The sequence below is a fragment of the Mesocricetus auratus genome, unplaced genomic scaffold, assembly GCF_017639785.1.
Source record: "Mesocricetus auratus isolate SY011 unplaced genomic scaffold, BCM_Maur_2.0 Super-Scaffold_15014, whole genome shotgun sequence".
Lineage (NCBI taxonomy): Eukaryota > Metazoa > Chordata > Mammalia > Rodentia > Cricetidae > Mesocricetus > Mesocricetus auratus.
In genome coordinates this window covers 4,042,680-4,061,128 of record NW_024429186.1, presented here as the reverse complement: position 1 = coordinate 4,061,128, position 18,449 = coordinate 4,042,680, and the positions used below count along the sequence as shown (strand labels likewise).

The window sequence follows — 18,449 nt, the reverse complement described above, 5'->3', positions numbered from 1 at the left end:
TATTTGTAATTGCCAGAACGTGAAAGCAACCTAGATGTCCCTCACCTGAAGAGTGGATAGAGAAAATGTGGTACATCTACACAATGGAGTACTGTTCAGCAGAAAAAATAATGGAATCATGAGATTCGCAGGCAAATGGATGACACTAGAAGAGACCATCCTGAGTGAGGTAACCCAGTCACAAAAAGAGAAACATGGCATGTACTCTCTCATATATGGATTTTAGACATAGATCTGGGGAGTACAATCCTATGGCCAGAGAGTCTGGGAAACAGAAACTTCATTTAGTGGCTGATCGAAGAAGAGGCAGACTCCCTTGGTTAAATACTGAGCTGAACTCAAGAAAGCCCGTAACAGAGAGGGAGGACTGATGATCAAAGGGATTAAGACTGGGCTGGTTTAACCCCCAGAAACAGCTGACCAGACAAAGATTAACTCTTGAATCCCAGGCATTAGCCTGGGAAGCCAGCATGGGACTGATCAAGACCCCCTGAATCTGGGTGTCAGTGAAGAGGCCTAGGGAATCTATTAAGCCTTGGGCAGCAGATCAGTACCCATCCCAAGTATACACACGGACTTTGGACTCCCATAGAACAATGTGAGGTGCACTCTCACCCTGAACTCTTGGGGAAGGGTCTAGGCCCTGTCCTATATGAAATGACACACTATGCACACCCCCATGGAGGGCCTCACCCTCCCTGGAGAAATGAGGGGATAACGGGGGGGGGAGGAGGGCACGGGAGGAGGTGAGGGAATGGGAGAGGGACCTGGAACTGACTTGTGAAGCAACCTTGTTTCTTATCTAAATTTAAACTGGAAAATAAAATTTAAAAAAAAAGAAATTGAATGTATATAACATTTTATATTCATTCAAAAACTGTAGGAAGAAGTACATAAAAGGAATCTTCACACTTTAATTTCAGCTAACAGAGGAGTGGTAAGAGGAAAGCATTAGGGAATTTTCAGTTGATGTTTCCTCAGCATGATTTCAGGTTCCTAGTGCCCAGCAGTTCTATAGAAAGAATCTTGTTCTCAGCCAAGACACCTGATGATACAGGACTGTGGTTTGTATCCAAGTGATACAAAATTCAGTTTTCTTTTCTGAATATTTTCTCTCACTCCAAACCAAATAAAATGGAAAATTTTCAGCTTCGTACTCCACTAGCTTTTCATTTGCTTTATTCTCTGTCTTCTATTTGTTGTGGGAATACTCTCACTGGTCCCCTTGCCAAATGTGAGAATGTTTTAGTCAAAGAGAGATGTTTTTCAGTGGGGATGGCTATGACCATGAGAAAAAAGTCTGAATAAACTCGTTCCTACCCTTTTCCAGTGAGGAAAGGAGTGACAGAGGGTGTTATCGGAGGCTTGGGATTTGGCTCAGTTTCCCTTCTGTTCTTTAATATGTGTGCACAGGATTTTTCATTGTAATAAAACCATGAAGAAATTTATAACATTTATTGTTTTTTCATACAATATATTTTATCGTATCCCCCATCAAATTCTTGACAGATATTCCCCATGCATATGCACTCATCTTTGTGCTCTGTGTGTGTCTTTCTGTCTCTCTGTTTCTCTGTCTATGTCTTTCTATCACCGTCCCTCACATCTCTCCCTCCCTGCTGCTTCTTATCTATTCTTCCTTGATAACAATGGATGTTTGGCCACACCTACAAAATATCCTAAGCTCTTTCCCTGCATTACATGCAGTCATAGAAGTTCTACAAAGACTGAGGACTCTCTTATTAAATCCATGTAGCATCTATACGCAAATTAATTGGATCCCTACCCACAAACTTATTTTGCTTGCTTTAGGAAAACAAAATTGGAATATGAAACAGGCATTAATTATTAGCTCACATTCTATAGAATTGTCTCTTATGGTAATAATCTAATTTATAGCCCTCTCATAGCTACTCCAGAATCATTTCCAGAAAATTCTATGTAAGAGCTATGAACATCATGATGTATTGCTGCAGTTTGTCCTATATTTGCTTTTTTAAACAGAATAACATTCATGGATAACGTCCCTGTTAAACATCTGATCAAGGTATGGTGAGGTATAAGGACAGCAGAAATCAACCTAACTTATTCCCTTCAGTCCTTTTGAAAAGTTTACTAAACTCTCTAAGTGTGGGAAGTGGCAAAGTGACACTCAGTGTGATGATTTATGGGCAAATCTCCAGGATGATCTTCTCTATAATCTCAGTCCCAGGGCAGCTTCCTCCTCATGCAGGGTTTCTGACACACTCAGGATGTGGTTGCAACACTGTGTCTCTTGCACAGTAATAGACAGCAGAGTCATCAGATGTCAGGCTGCTGAGCTCCATGTAGGCTGTGCTGGAGGATTTGTCTGCAGTCATTGTGGCCTTGCCCTGGAACTTCTCATTGTACTCAGTATTACCATTATTAGGATAAATCCATCCAATCCACTGCAGGCCCTGTCCAGGCCTCTGCTATACCTAATGCATATAATAGCTAGTGAAAGTCTACCGTGAAGCCTTGCAGGACAGCTTTACTGAGGCTCCAGGCTTCACCAGCTCAGACTCAGACTACAACAGCTGGACCTGGGAGTGGACACCTGTGGAGAGAAGGCAAAGTGGATGTCACTGTTCCCTGAATGCATGACCCCTCCTCAAGTCTGGAACTTGGAGTCCCTTACATGTAGCTGCTGTCACCAGGAAGAGGATGATCCAGCTCCAGCCCATGGCGAGGACCTGTGTACTCAGTGAATGTGGAGAAGACACTGATCATATGCTGTTATTGTTGTAGACATGCCTGTATTTGCCTCCAGACTTTCACCTGATTTACATATTCATGAGCAGGGATCTTCTTAGATAAGGACCTAGTCCAGCTGAAGCAGAAGATGGCAGACACCTGTGTCAGGCAGCAGGATGCTGAGATCCCATCCTAATCCTCTCTGACAATATGTATATCATCCTTCTTCCCAGGGACCTCAGATGATGCTGAGGACGAAACATCACGACCTAATATCTCAAAGGATGTCAGGACTGACACAGTGGTTCCACCTGGGAAAGGTTATCAGATGGATTTACAGAAGGTGGCTGTAATGATGCTGACGGTGACGAGAATTTTAAAACCTACTGAGTAATAAACTCACAGCCTCTTTAAAATATATGCAATGAATATTTGCTTGTATACTGAAAAAACTCTCCTAAATGAACAAAAGCAAATATACTTCATAATTCAAGTAAACACCTTGATTACTGAACCAATACCACAATAACAAAATTATAGAAATAAACTATATATCTTTCAACAGAGGATCTCATCAAGAAGAATGTTTATATAAACAACTCAACAGAAGTTATACATCTACAAGAAATATGAAGCTTACATCAGTTATGATGCAACTAGAGATAAATGCATTAGTTAAGGCAATCTCAGAAATCAGATATCAAATGAGACTCTCATCAGTAGCTTTTAGATATCGCATGCTTACATACAACTATGAATAAAAATGCATGATGAACTATAAGTGTGTTGTCTAGTAGAGTAAACTAGGAGGGGAGAGAAATTGAAGGGAGGAGATTATGGGGGAATAAAACAAAGAAAAGAATACATGAGTGTAAAAATTGTAAAACTATGTAAATATGATATTTTGCAGTTCATAATTTATATTTTTAATTTAATACATGTATAAAACACAGTATGGTCATATTTATACCCAGTATGCCCCAATGTTTTCTTTTCAGGCTTTCCAATAGGTCACAGTCAACTATTCCAGCTGAGCAAACCCCTCCCCCAGGGGACAGAAACTACAGCTGAAATTACAGATGCTGCCACGATGGCTGTGATGCTGATGACTGGAAGTCTGACTCCTCATGTGTGAAAATGTGTGACATTCTTACCTATATGTCCATTGGACGTTTGTCCTTCCAAAAGGTTCCCAAATAATGACTTCAATACATATGGGAAATATTACTTAACCAAGAACATTTACACTAATAAATTTGGAGTCTGACTGCAGTAGCTATATCATGTATATTGCATGGTCTCAGCTAGAGGTCAGGCCAGGAAATATTAGGATCTCTGAGGACTCCCTCACTCTCCACATTTTTCTCTCACCTCCTACATTTTCCTTCCTGGTAAAAGTTGGGTCTGCCGCGCCCCCTGCTGGCCCTGAGCATCCTCACATTGAGGTTGTTTCTGGGCACACAGGGAACATGCTCACTGTGTCTGCTGAAGTGTAATTCAGGGCTGTGTTTTCAGTGGTAGCAGAGCTCAGCTTCAGGGAGAACTGGTACTTGAATGTTTCACTAACACACTGAGGGTATTCTCAGTCACAGCAGCACACTTCCTAATGAGAGCTGGTCCTGATGAGAGAATTTGGGTTAAAAAGATGTCTCAGAATATTATTAGAAAAGAAAAATATTTGTCCATTTATGTTAGTTTCAATTGATTAAAATTTATTTCTGAAAATTACTTACACCTCAAAGATTCACACCTCTCTTACCTTCCTCTTGTTCATGTCAGCCTCCTACTTTCTCCCTAAAGATCATTTCAAATGTTTATTTAAATTTCACTTGTTTTATGACACATTAATTTTAACAAGGAATGTCTAAATAGCTATGGAATTAAAATTAGTGAAGCCTGGTATGTACCCTAGTGAGTATACATCTTAATGTAATATCCTGTTCAAAAATTAAACAATTAAAAAATCAATATTCTGTTCACCATAATTGTCAGAAATCATCAGTCTAGAAGGGAAGTAGGCACACAAGAGCCCCTCCATTATCCAGCGCTCATTACCGATGGAATCTTTACATACAGGTCCAGTGTAAGCAACTGTAGCTGCCAGGGAGTTAATAATGCCATAGTTTCTCATGACCAGGGCATAGTGATTTACAGTCTTTCTCACAACTTTCAGGTCTTATAATTCACAATAGTCTATGAATTATTTCATTACTTTTAAATTTTAAATTAGGAACATATCAATCCCAGTTGCCTCTCAGTTTCCTCATAATCTGGCCCCCACCAACTCTCTAACCCATCCCATTTCTGCTCACCAAGTAGGATGATGCCTTCTATGGGGACCTTCAAATCTGTCATATCATTTGGGGTAGGGTCTATGTCATCCCCTGTGTGTCTATTTTGAGAGAATATCCCTCTATCTGGAATGGGCTCCTGTTGAGTGAAGCCTATTCCTTGCCAGCCGCTTTGGTTTTTTTCCCAACCAGTCTCCTGGGCTCTGCCGCATTGTATTCTCCAAATAACACACAAGATGCTGTATTAATTATGAAGCTGTTGGCCTTTTTTGTTTCATATTGGCTAGCTCTGACTTAAGTATTTACCCCATAATTGTTAATCTAAGTATTTCACTTACCGGAGCAAAGGTCTGGACTTTTGATCCCTATGGCATCTACATCGTAACTCCCTGTGTTTCTCCTTCCCAGAATACTCCTTGACTCCTAGTCCCACCTAGCTTGCTTCCCTATTGGCCAACAGTGCTTTATTGACATATACACAAGACTCCACCATCAGGGTGGGAAACATCCATTCATATGCTAGGTGTAAATAATGATCCAATACCACAGGCCCAATAGATGGCCCAAACCTAACTGACATCCACATTCAGGGGGTCTGGGTAAGTCCTCTGCTGATTTCCCAACTATCAGTCTGGGGTCCATGTACTTCTCCCTGTTTAGGTCAGCTGTTTTTATGGGCTTCGCCAGCCTGGTCTTGACTCCTTTGCTCATCACTCCTCCCTCTCTGCAACTGGGCATGCTATGCTTGTTTTTTGTGACTAGGTTACCTCAGGATGGTTTCTTCTAGCTTCAAACATTGGCCTGTGAATTTCAAGACTCCATTGTTTGTTTGTTTGTTTTGCATAATAATACAGCATTGTATAAATGAAAAACATGTTCAATAACCATTATTCAGTTTTGGGACATCTATGTTATTGCAGATTCTGGCTATTACAAATAATGCTGTCATGAACATAAATGGACATATATCCTTGTTGCATTAATGTGCATCCTAAAAGTAAAATATATAAAAAGAACAATTTATAACAAATACGACTTAAGACTGTAAATCGAACATTTACTGACAAATGTTGGTGATTTGGATTGCACAGGTCAAAATGTGTATTATACTTTATTGTCAGATCTTGCTGCAAAATATTCCAGCACTCAAGATAAAGATGTATTTTCATCATAATTCTTCATCACAGTTTCCCTTTTTATTGTTTTATTAAAGTACTGTGTCAATTCAGGGAGTCACAAGTCAATACTTTCTCATGATATGGTGTCCTCTAGAGGCATCCTGAGAAAGAACAATTTTACACTCAGATGTCCTTTGCAAAGTTGATTTTAGCAATATAGGTCTTTGACAAGGAGGCAGAGAAGGGAACTCTAGAATGATTATTTCTGAGCAAGTCCATTCTGTCATCTCCATTTTTGTGGAGCTTCCTGCTCATCCAGGGTTTCTGACACACTGAGGATGTGGTTGCAACACTGTGTGTCTTGAACAGAAATAGGTGGCAGAGTCCTCAGATGTCAGGATGCTGAGCTCCATGTAGGCCGTGCTGGAGGATATGTCTCTAGTCAGCGTGACCTTGCCCTAGAACTTCTGTGCATATTCAGTATTACCACTTGAAGTACCAATCCATCCAATCCACTCCAGGCCCTGTCCAGGCCTCTCTTTCACCCATCCCATATTGTAGCCAATGAAGGTATAGCTTGAAGCCTTGCATGACAACTTAACTGAGGAACCAGGTTTCCCAAGCATTTGCAAATTAACATTGTCATCACATCCGTCAGCAGCAGCATCTAATTCTATCTGTATCTTCTGTATTCTGGGCGAGTGGTTTTCTCAAATGGAATATTGTATGGTAACCTGGGATCTCAGTCCATGAAGTTCCAGCCACATTTCTGCATCCTTGTAGCTCTGCTGTGGGAACCCTGGTCCCAAATTGTGACACAATGCCCTGTGAAGCCCTACCTCAGTGGGGAGAGAGAGGAAGAAAATTGGGATAATCACACAATCTGTCCTTTGATGAATTTAGGATTTCATGTATCAATTTTTCTGTGCATATTTTTCTAAAAGATAAGCTATTTAGTCATATTGGTAACACCTAGACAAATATGTGGTTTAATATCTTGGGAAGAGTTTAGAAGAAAGTACCTGAAATCTAGACTGTCCTCATTCTCTTTCAGGACACCTAAGAGAGAAAATGAGACATAATCATAACTACACAACTGCACTGTCCTTCTCACGTGAGTTGAATCCACTTTTAAATTGCACATCTTGAGAAAGGTATTCCCACAAGCGTTTCTAGAACTGTGTTGTTTAGTCCTTAGACATTTACTAGATTCACTCTAAAAATAATTGTACTTGCACAACTTAGCACACTGTTGTTCTTATCTTACACAAACATGCTTGCAATATATGCTTTTCTGGAATGAGAATGTTGTACAGTTTTATATTGTAAATTTGTCTGTGAACATGCATGGGCACACAAGCATGAAGGAAAATTCTGAACTTTTCAAGTCTATGTAACCCTTTGTTATTATGTGTAAGGTCCACTTAGTAACAAGTTGATTTATGTCCCCCGAGTCAGTTTGTCACTTGGGAAATCACATTGAGAAACAGCCTGTTGAGTATGTTATTGTTCAATGTATAGTATCTTTGTGTAATATTCTCTCTCTGCCTCAGAGGATTGTTAAATAGATTCTGGTGTTAAGTTTATGGACAGTAGTAATTGTTATGCCAAGTTTGTGAGACCCCAAAAAGACCACCAAGGAGCTGACTCACCAAAAAAAAACTAATGTAAAAATGAATGAATAGTGAAGTATTCATTAAATTACAGTGTTGAAACTGGGCTTGGAGACAGCATGGTGGGAAAGTTTAACATGCACAAGGTCCCAAATTTAATCCTCATTATAGAATACACATATTTAGATAGATAGATAGATATGTATAATATATATTAAATAAACATTAATATTACAGAGATTTTTCCTCATGAAATACTAATGTCATCACAAAATGCTTTTACATATATGCCACATATTGATGTTTGGGTTGTGTTAGTTAACATTTTTGGTATTCAATTACAGTGTTGAAACTGGGCTTGGACACAGCATGGTGGGTAAGTTTAACATCCACAAGGTCTCAGATTTTATCCTCATTATAGAATACATAGATAGATGATAGATAGATGTGTTTAATATATTAATAAACAAGTCTTTTCCTTGCAAATTACTGAAGTCATCACAAAATGCTTTTACATATATGCCACATATTCGTGTTTGGGTTGTGTTAGTGAATATCATTGGATTTGGGCCATTAATTTTCCTAGTCTCTGGTTACCACAGAACAGAGGGGAATCTAATACATGGCGTGTATTGCTGCGGTTTTATGCAGTCCTGTCTCTCTACTCTGCCTGGTGATGTAGGAATTTCTTGGTGGCTGTGGTTTATGCCTCAAGAGGCACCTTATAATAGTCGCCCTGAGTTAGAAAGGAGAGTTGGAAAGTAATTGCTTAATTGACCAATTAATTCAGCTATTAGAAATTTTGTTACAGCTAAGAGTTCTTGTGGACTATGACATTATTTTTTCTGTGGCACTTGCAGAAAAGCAATTTAATTTAAAGCAACTGAATGCTCTATGTCTTTGTTCCCCCCTGTCTCCCTCACCTCTCTTCCTCCCTGCTATTTCTTATGTACTCTTCCTTGTTAACGATGGTTGTTAATCCACCCTTACAAAATATCCTAAGCTCTTTCCCTGACTTACATGCAGTCATGGAAATTCTACAAAGAGTGAGGACTCTCTTGTCATTATATCCATGTAGCAGCTACCTCCAAATCAAAGGGGACCCCTTGCCACAAACTTCCTTTGCTTGCTTTAGACAAACAAAATTGGATATAAAACAGGTGTTAATTGTCCCACATTCTGTTGATTTTTCCTTATGGGAATAATTTAATTTATAGCCCATTCATAGCTACTCCAAAAATACTTCCAGAACCTTCTATGCAAGAGCTATGAACATCAGGATGATTTGCTGCAGTCTGTCCTATATTTTCTTTTTATTTGTTTATTTTTTTTGGTTTTTTTCGAGACAGGGTTACTCTGTATTGTTTGGAGGCTGTTGGTACAGCCTGGCCTCGAACTCACAGAGTTCTGCCTCTGCCTCGCAAGTGCTGAGATTAAAGGTGTGCGACACCACCGCCCAGCCTATATTTGCTTTTTAAAAACAAGAATGATATCCATGGATGAGGCCACTGTTAAACAGCTGATTAAGGTATGGTGAGGTCTAAGGGCAACGGAAATCAACCTCTAAGTCTGGGAAGTGACAAAGGGACACTCAGTGTGATGAATTATGGGCAAATCTCCAGGCTGATCCTCTCTATAATCTCAGTCGCAGGGCAGTTTCCTCCTCCTGCAGGGTTTCTGACACACTCAGGATGTGGTTGCAACACTGTGTGTCTTGCACAGTAATAGATGGCAGAGTCATCAGATGTCAGGCTGCTGAGCTCCATGTAGGCTGTGCTGGAGGATTTGTCTGCAGTCATTGTGGCCTTGCGCTGGAACTTCTGATTGTACTTAGTATCACCATTGTAAGGGTAAACCCATCCAATCCACTCAAGGCCCTGTCCAGGCTTCAGCTTCACCCAGTGCATAGTATAGCTAGTGAAGGTGTAGCCTGAAGTCTTGCAGGACAGCTTCACTGAGGCTCCAGGCTTCACCAGCTCAGACTCAGATTGCAGCAGCTGGACCTGGGAGTGGACACCTGTGGAGAGAAGGCAAAGTGGATGTCACTTTCCCCTGAGTGCATGGCCCCTTCTCAAGTCTGGAACTTGGAGTCCCTTACCTGTAGCTGCTGTCACCAGGAAGAGGATGATCCATCTCCATCCCATGGCGAGGACCTGTGTGCTCAGTGACTGTGGGGAGGACACTGATCATATGCTGTTATTGTTGTAGACATACCTGTATTTACCACCACACACTCACCTGATTTGCATATTCATGAGCAGGGAGCTTCTTAGATAAGGACCTAGTCCAGCTGAAGCAGAAGATGGCAGACACCTGTGTCAGTCAGCAGGATGCTGAGATCCCATCCTAATCCTCTCTGATAATATGTATAGCATCCTTCTTCCCAGGGACATCAGATGATGCTGAGGAAGAAACATCATCACATAAGGACTAAAAGGATTTCAGGCCTGAGACAGTGGTTTGGCCTGGGACAATGTTAGCAGATTGATTTACAGAGGGTTGCTGTGATGATATTGATGGTGATGAGAAATTTAAAACCTACTGAGTATTGAATTTACAGCCTCTTTAAAATATATGCAATGAATATTTGCCTGTATACTGAAAATTCTCCCAAATGAAAAAAGCAAATATACTTCAGAAATCAAGTAAACACCTTGATTACTGAAGCAATATCACAATAACAAAATTATGGAAACAAACTGTATTTTTTCAACTGAGGATCTAATCAAGAAGAAAGTTTTTATAAACAACTCAACAGAAGTTATGCATCTGCAAGGAATACGAAATTTACATCAGTTAGGACGCAACTCGAGATAAATGCATCAGTTAAGGCAATCTCAGAAATCAGGTATCAAATGAGACTCTCATCAGTAGTTCTTAGATACCACATGCTTACATAGAACTATGAATAAAAATACATCATGAAGTATAAGTGTATTGTCTAGTAGAGTAAACTAGGAGGGGAGAGAAAATGAAGGGAAGAGATTATGGAGGGGATTAAAACAAAGAACAGAATGCATGAGTATGAAAATTCTAAAACTATGTAAAATTGATATTTTGCAGTTCAAATTTTATATTTTAGTTTAATCCATGTATAAAACATAGTATGATCATATCTATACCCAGTATGCCCCAATGTTTCCTTTTCAGGCTTTCCAATAAGTCTCTGTCCCTCTTCAAGTCCTCTCTTGTTTTACTAAGTAATATGACATTGATACAATCATATCTATCTATACACACATAGTGGGAGACCTTCACTAGTATACCAGAAACAAAACATGTTTTATATAGAAACAGAATGCTTATGAGAAACCACCATAAATCTCACGAATCTCCATAGTAAAATGAAATTCTACAAAGCTTACTTTTGTTCTGGTTCTTAAGCTTTAAATAAATGTTCTAGGAATAAATCTGAACACCAGGACAGGTGAGGTACATAAACATGGGCCATCACACTTACTGAAGGACTCTCATGCTTTCAGCACGAGAAAGATCTGTGCTGAAGTTGAACCTGGTGAGGTCCAGAGAGTTGGTAACAGATGGAGGGGCCCATGCATCAGGATATCATATGAAACATTGTCAGAACTCACGTGTGCAGGACAGTGGAGTGGTTTAGGGATGAGGACTACTCAACTTGTCTACCTTAGGGATCCTGAGTGAGAACGATGGCAGTCTGGACTTAATGTACATTATTCTATATTCTTTTCCCAAGACACAAATTCATATATTAGGCTAGGTTATCCCAACTTGACTACACACCTTTCCTCTTAGAAAAATTACACAGAGAAAAATGAGAGATGAAATCCAAAATGTGGTGAAAGACATACAGTGTGATTATCCCCAGCTTCTCCCTCTCTCCTTCACCTGAGCTGGGGGCTGCACAGGGCATTGTGTGTGTCACACCTTGGGACCAGTTCTCCAACAGCAGAGCTACATGAGCTCCACACTGGTCCCGGAATGTCAAGGACTGAGATCCCAGGCCACAGTCATATACTGAAGTTGAGAATAAACCTCCTGACAGTGGAAAGTTGTTACAGATAGACTTACAGATGCTGATGCTGATGGCTGTGATTAAGATGACTGGATGTCTGACAACTTATGTTTGAAAATGTTTGACCATCTTATATGTATGTACAATGGATGCTTGTCCTTCCAATAAAGTTCCCCTGTAAACACTAGAACTTGCATGTGCAATATTACTTAACAAAGGATTTTTGCTGAATTCACACTCAGAGTCTAGTCATAGTAGCTGTATCACGTGTATTGCATGGTATGGGCAGTTATTTGAGGTCAGGACAGGAAACCTTAGGGTCTCAGAGTACTCCCTCAGTCTCCAGATGTTTCTTACAGTTAGTACAGTTGCTTTCCTGATGAAAGATGAGTCTACAGCTCCCCCTGCTGGTCCTGAGCATCTTCAGATTGAGGATGCTTCTGAGCACACAGGGAACCAGCTCACTGTGTCTACTGCTGTGGAATGCAGGGCTGAGTCTTCAGTGGTAGCAGAGCTCAACTCGATTTCAGGGAGAACTGGTCCTTGAATGCATCCACTGACACACTAAGGGAATTCTCAGTGACAGCTGCACACTTCTTCCTCTTTTCTCTCGGGGTAGGCTCTTTCCTGAGGGTGCACAGCCAGGAGGAGGACTTAGCTCCCAACAGACAGAAGTTATCACCACCCAGTCGAGGAGAAAATGAACTATCTGGAATTTTTTGCATTTATTGTGATTTTTTCCTATAATATGATATAGATTTTGAGAAGGTTCCGTATGAGAAAAGGGTATACTCCCTATGTGTTAGTTGGAATATGTCCGTTGAGTCCAGTTCTTCCTTAGAACATTTTAGCTCTGAATGTTCTGTACTTGTTTTTAGTTTGGAAGACCTATCTAAATTTGAGAGTAGTGTTTTGAAGTCCCAAATTACGATTGTGTCGGGACCTATGTGATGTGGACCTTTGTCATTTGGTGTTTGTCTTATAAAGTTTGGGATCCAAAGCTGTGCATAAAGATTTATAATTGCTGTATCTCCTGGATGGATTCTTTCCAATACTAATAGGTAGTACCCCTTTTTGTTTTTTTTGTTTGTTTTTTATTTTATTTTCCAGCTTAAATTTAGATAAGAAAAAAGGTTCCCTCCCCTCCTCCCGTGCCCTCCCCCCAACCCCCCCCGTTATCCCCTCATTCCCCCAGGGAGGGTGAGGCCCTCCATGGGGGTGTCCATAGTCTGTCATTTCATATAGGGCAGGGCCTATACCCTTCCCCAAGAGTTCAGGGTGAGAGTGGACCTCACATCGTTCTATGGGAGTCCAAAGTCCGTGTGTATACTTGGGATGGGTACTGATCTGCTGCCCAAGGCTTAATAGATTCCCTAGGCCTCCTCACTGACACCCAGATTCAGGGGGTCTTGACCAGTCTCATGCTGGATTCCCAGGCTGATGCCTGGGATTCAAGAGTTAATCTTTGTCTGGTCAGCTGTTTCTGGGGGTTAAACCAGCCCAGTCTTAATCCCTTTGATCATCAGTCCTCCCTCTCTGTTACTGGCTTTCTTGAGTTCAGCTCAGTACTTAACCAAGGGAGTCTGCCTCTTCTTCGATCAGCCACTAAATGAAGTTTCTGTTTCCCAGACTCTCTGGCCATAGGATTGTAGGCTGGCACTCCCCAGATCTATGTCTAAAATCCATATATGAGAGAGTACATGCCATGTTTCTCTTTTTGTGACTGGGTTACCTCATTCAGGATGGTTTCTTCTAGTGTCATCCATTTGCCTGCGAATTTCATGATTCCATTATTTTTTTTCTGCTGAATAGTACTCCATTGTGTAGATGTACCACATTTTCTCTATCCACTCTTCGGGTGAGGGACATCTAGGTTGCTTCCAAGTTCTGGCTATTACAAATAAAGCTGCTATGAACATAGTGGAACAGACATTTTTGTTGTATGAATGGGCATCTTTTGGATATATGCCTAAGAGTGGAGTTGCTGGGTCTTGTGGTAGGTTTATTCCCATTTTTCTGAGGAATCTCCATACTGATTTCCAAATTGGCTGAACCAGTTGGCACTCCCACCAGCAATGGAGGAGTGTCCCCCTTTCACCACATCCTCTCCAGCATAAATTGTCATTGGTGTTTTTGATTTTAGCCATTCTGAGAGGAGTGAGATGGTATCTGAGAGTTGTTTTGATGTGTATTTCCCGGATGGCTAAGGATGTTGAGCACTTTCTCAAGTGCCTCTCAGCCATTTTAGACTCCTCTATTTAAAACTCTCTATTTAGTTCTGCAGCCCACCCTTTTTAGTCACATCCATTTTAGCCAAATGTTTACAGAAGTCTGCTTGTGTTTCTGGTTACTTGGCAGTTTGCTTCTAATTCTTTCATAATGAAATTTTAGGTATGCCTACTAAATGTGTTTAACTGTGTTTCTTAAACACAGAGTATAGGTGGTTCTTTTTCTTTTTTTATAATTTCATCAATTTGTATCTTTTTTGGTGACGTTTGTGGCCATTTACATTTAAGGTCAGTATAGGATGAGGTTTTCTGTTTCCTATAATTTGATGGGTGGTGTCCTGTTTTCCTGGAATATTGGTTATTTCTTTTCTTGTTACCACTTTAGTCTTAGGGTTTGATGAGCTGCTGTATGGAGGAGCATGGTTGATTCTTCTTTGCATCTAGTTAGTTTATCTGCAGTCAGGTTACCATTCGCCTCTGTTTCTGTAAACTATTCTCACTAAGTACATCCTGCAGTACTGACTTAGTAGTCATGATGCCTTGTTTGTGTTTGTGTCTTAAAAGTAATTTCTCCGTCAGTATTGGGAGATACCTATCACATGGGAATCAAGATTCACTAGATTCAGTACAGGTGAAGTGTAGCTTGTTCGGGGAGAAGGCATTCTCACAAGAAGCAAATTACTGCAGCGGGTTCCCAATCCAAGGATGATGACCCTGTCACCCAGATGTTCTCCAGGACCCTAGCAGAAATCGAGAGAGCTCCCAGCCCCAAAGCTAATCCTTATCACCATTCAAGTCCACACCTGTGACCACGCCGAAAGGGCCATGGTCAGTGATACAGGTGTGGAGGAGGATGTCACCACAGATACCTTAGCAGGTTATACAATTCTTAGCTCAGAGTTTTTTGCTTTCAGAGCTTGAAAAATTGTATTCCATACCCTTCTGGCCTTCATGGTTGCTGATGAAAATTCTGTGGTATTCTGATATTTCTGCCTTTGTGAGTTGTTTTCTTTTTTTTCATGCTTCTTTTGCTATTGTTTCTTTACTTTGTATATTTGGCACCCTGGTTGAAATATGCCATGGTTATGTCTGTTTGGAGTTCAACATACCTCTTGTATTTGGAAGCCTACGTCTTTGTGTAAATTTGAGAAGTGTTCTGCTTCTTGGAAATATCACTCATGCGACTGTAGTTACATCTGGACTTGCCAGTGAACTTGTAGTGGTGGACACAACCTTTGGGTGTGGTTTCAGGTACCGACACAACCACTACATGCTATTTACTTTTTTCTTTTTAAATGTTTATATTATTTATTTAATTTCATCTTACATCAATGAAATTCGGTCTGCATGGTTTTGCATGTTAAAGAGGATCTCTGCTGTACTTTCTATTTGGCTGACCATCTCCTTCATTTCAAGCATTTTTGTATAATGATTTTTCAGTGTTCAATCTCCTTGCTGCCCTCCCTCCATATTTTGAGCTTTACTAAATTTATTAATAAATTTATTTAATGTTTCACTCATTTTGGAGGTCATCCTGTCAAGACCCACATAGATTTCTGTAATTATAATGTCTGTTAATTAACTGTGTGCTTATTAGTTCTTTTGAATAGTAAGCCTTCGAATTCTTTCTGAGATATTTCAGCCATTTCTGTAATTTTGAATTCCCTCATGCTTGGCGATGGGTCTTGGGTTATGGTTGTTTATGATGCTTTGTCGTGTTTTATAACATTGTTTAATTGAGTATGGTTATTTCACTTCCTTCAGAGCTTATTGTGAAGTTCAGCTGCAACGACTGGAGAAGAGGGTGTTGATTATCAAAGGATTGCTGCTGTGATCTCATCTTGGCTATGTGTTAAAATAATTAAGGGTGAGGCTGTGCACTAAAGATCAAGGTAATTAGACAAAGTCAAATCAGGTGATCCCTGGACTCTATGAACCTGCTGGAGTCAGCATACCAATCTTCATGCCCATTGAAGTCCATCTGCTATCAGAAATCTGTGAGTAAACATCAGGTTCTGTAGTGACATTTAGGTCTTCAGTCATCAGAACTCCCCACCAACATTGACCTCAGACAACGCTGGAACCAAACTCTACTCTCTCGGTGGATCCTTGAGCACACTAGAGCCAAAGTTTAGGCCGTGTGCTGAACAAATAAGGTATTCGCTAGAAACCTGAACACAGGTGATGTCTGGTCCCTCAGAAGCCAGAGGTCTCATAGAAGCTTGAAGTGTGCCATAGTTTTATTTCTAGGGAATGCGTATGAACCTGTGATTGCCTCTCATAACTCTCACCGGGTCAGATCAGAGAACTTGATACCTTACCCAAAGTGCTTTTATTGGTCCTCTGTCTGTTTTTCCACACATTCCATGATACACCAGAGCTCTAATCACACATACAAATTAATCTACACATGAAAGTATTTTTAATTTACATATTTTCCTTCTGTGTCTGAGGAACAAAAGTTAGTCACAGGCCATTAATTCTACACTCAAAGAACGCAACCTCTGCCAGCAGGTTGGATAGGAAACAGCAGGCAAGACAGGAAACAGAAGGCTCCTGAGGTTAGCAAGTGAACAAGTTGTTGGGTTTTTTGTTGTTTTTTGCATTAGCTAACGTTTTGGTTGGCCACCACTTGTGATTATAAAGTACAAGAAATTGACAGAGCTTCCCATCCCAGCGTTAGCCACACACCCCAGATCCCAGGTCTTCTCTACCCCCAAGAGACCAGGAAACCAGCGGGTCCAGGTAAACAAGGCCCTGCATCCGGGCATGCCTTCCAGTACCTGGGGACCCCCAAGGAGACTCCCATCCCAGAGGGAGCCAAGCAACCCAGATCTAAGATCTTCTCTTCCACCAATGAGAACATGGGATCAGCGGATCCAGACCAGGGAACCAGTGGGTTCAGGGAAACAGTACCTGGGGCTGACACAGAGCCTCCAATCCCAGGAGGAGCCACACACCCCAGATCCCAAGCTTCTCTTCCAACAAAGGGACCAGGGAACCAGGTGGGAGACTACACACCTCAAATTCCTGGGCTTCTTCTCCACCAACAGGACCAGAAATATGATGAGGAATAGAAGAACTACCAGAGTATTCGAATTGCTTGCACCCACCAAAAGGGAACTCTGGTCCCCTAACTTCTAGGCCAGTAAGGAGCAATTCCTGCATCCACTAGAAGAAGCAATGGGAAAGAGACAATACAACAACATACTCAGCAACAGAAAAACAAATATAACACCGCCAGAATCTAGAGACTCAACACCAGCAAGACTCCAACATTCCAATACAAGCGAAGCAGAAGACAATGACCTTAAAAACAACTACATGAAAATGATAGAGGCCCTAAAAGAGGATATAGAAAAACCCCTCAAAGAAATGGAAGTAAAAATAATTGCAAGACATGGAAGAAAAAACAAACCAAAAAAATGGAAGAAAAAAGCAAACCAAAAAATGCAAGAAATGGAAGAAAAACAAAACAAAAAATGCAAGAAATGGAGGAAAAAACGAAACAAAAATTCATAATATGCAACAAATGGATGGAAAAATGAACCAAAAAATGCAAGAAACAACTCAAACATTGCAAGGGTTGAAAACTGGAAGAGAGAAAATAAAAAACACAATCTTCCGGGCTGGACCGATAGCCTCCGAAACAATACAGAGAAACCCTGTCTCGTAAAAAGCAAAAAAAAAAAAAAACAAAAAAAAAACAAACACAATCTTTTTTTTTTCACCTCTAGGGTTCTATTCATAGGGGTCACAGACTCTTTTTTGTAGGTCACATTTGCAGTTAGCCCCCTGCTTCAAGTCCAGCCTGCTTGAATGTTCCTTCAGGTAAAACATGAACCCTGAAGCCATGAACACAATCTTAAGAAAGGCTGGAAATAGAAAAGCTGGGCAAGCGATCAGGTACTACAGATTCAAGCATTACCAACAGAATACAAGAGATGAAAGAGACAATCTCAGGTGCTGAAGATACACTAGGAGAAATGGATACATCAACCAAAGAAAATTTTAAGTCCAACAAATCCCTAACACAAAACATCCAGGAAATATGGGACACCATGAAAAGACCAAACCTAAGAATAATAGGTATAGAAAAGGGTGAAGAAAAACACATCAAAGTGGCAGGAAACATAGTCAACAAAATCATAGAAGAAAACTTTCCCAACTTAAAGAAAGACATGCCAATGAAGGTACAAGAAGCTTATAGAACACCAAATAGAGTGGATCACAAAAAAGTTCCCTCGCCACATAATAATCAAGACCCCAAATATACAGAATAAAGAAAGAATATTAAGAGCAACTAAGGAAAAAGGCCAAGTAACACATAAAGGCTAACCTATCAGAATTACACCTGACTTCTCCATGGAAACTCTGAAAGCCAGAAGGTCTTGCATAGATATTCTACCAACATTAAGAGACCATGGGTGCCAGCCCAGACTACTATACCCGACAAAGCTCCCAATCACTATAGATGGAGAAAACAAGATAAT

The 18,449-nt window shown here is 40.5% G+C and overlaps 1 gene segment (V, D, J or C); it reads right to left on the bottom strand.

Annotated features, from left to right (window-relative positions):
• Nucleotides 1–9,341: 9,341 nt before the first annotated feature.
• On the bottom strand, nt 9,342–9,920 carry LOC101834617. The segment is given in 2 exon segments: nt 9,342–9,754; nt 9,836–9,920. Coding segments are annotated over 2 exon segments (459 nt in total).
• Between the last annotated feature and the right edge of the window lie 8,529 nt (nt 9,921–18,449).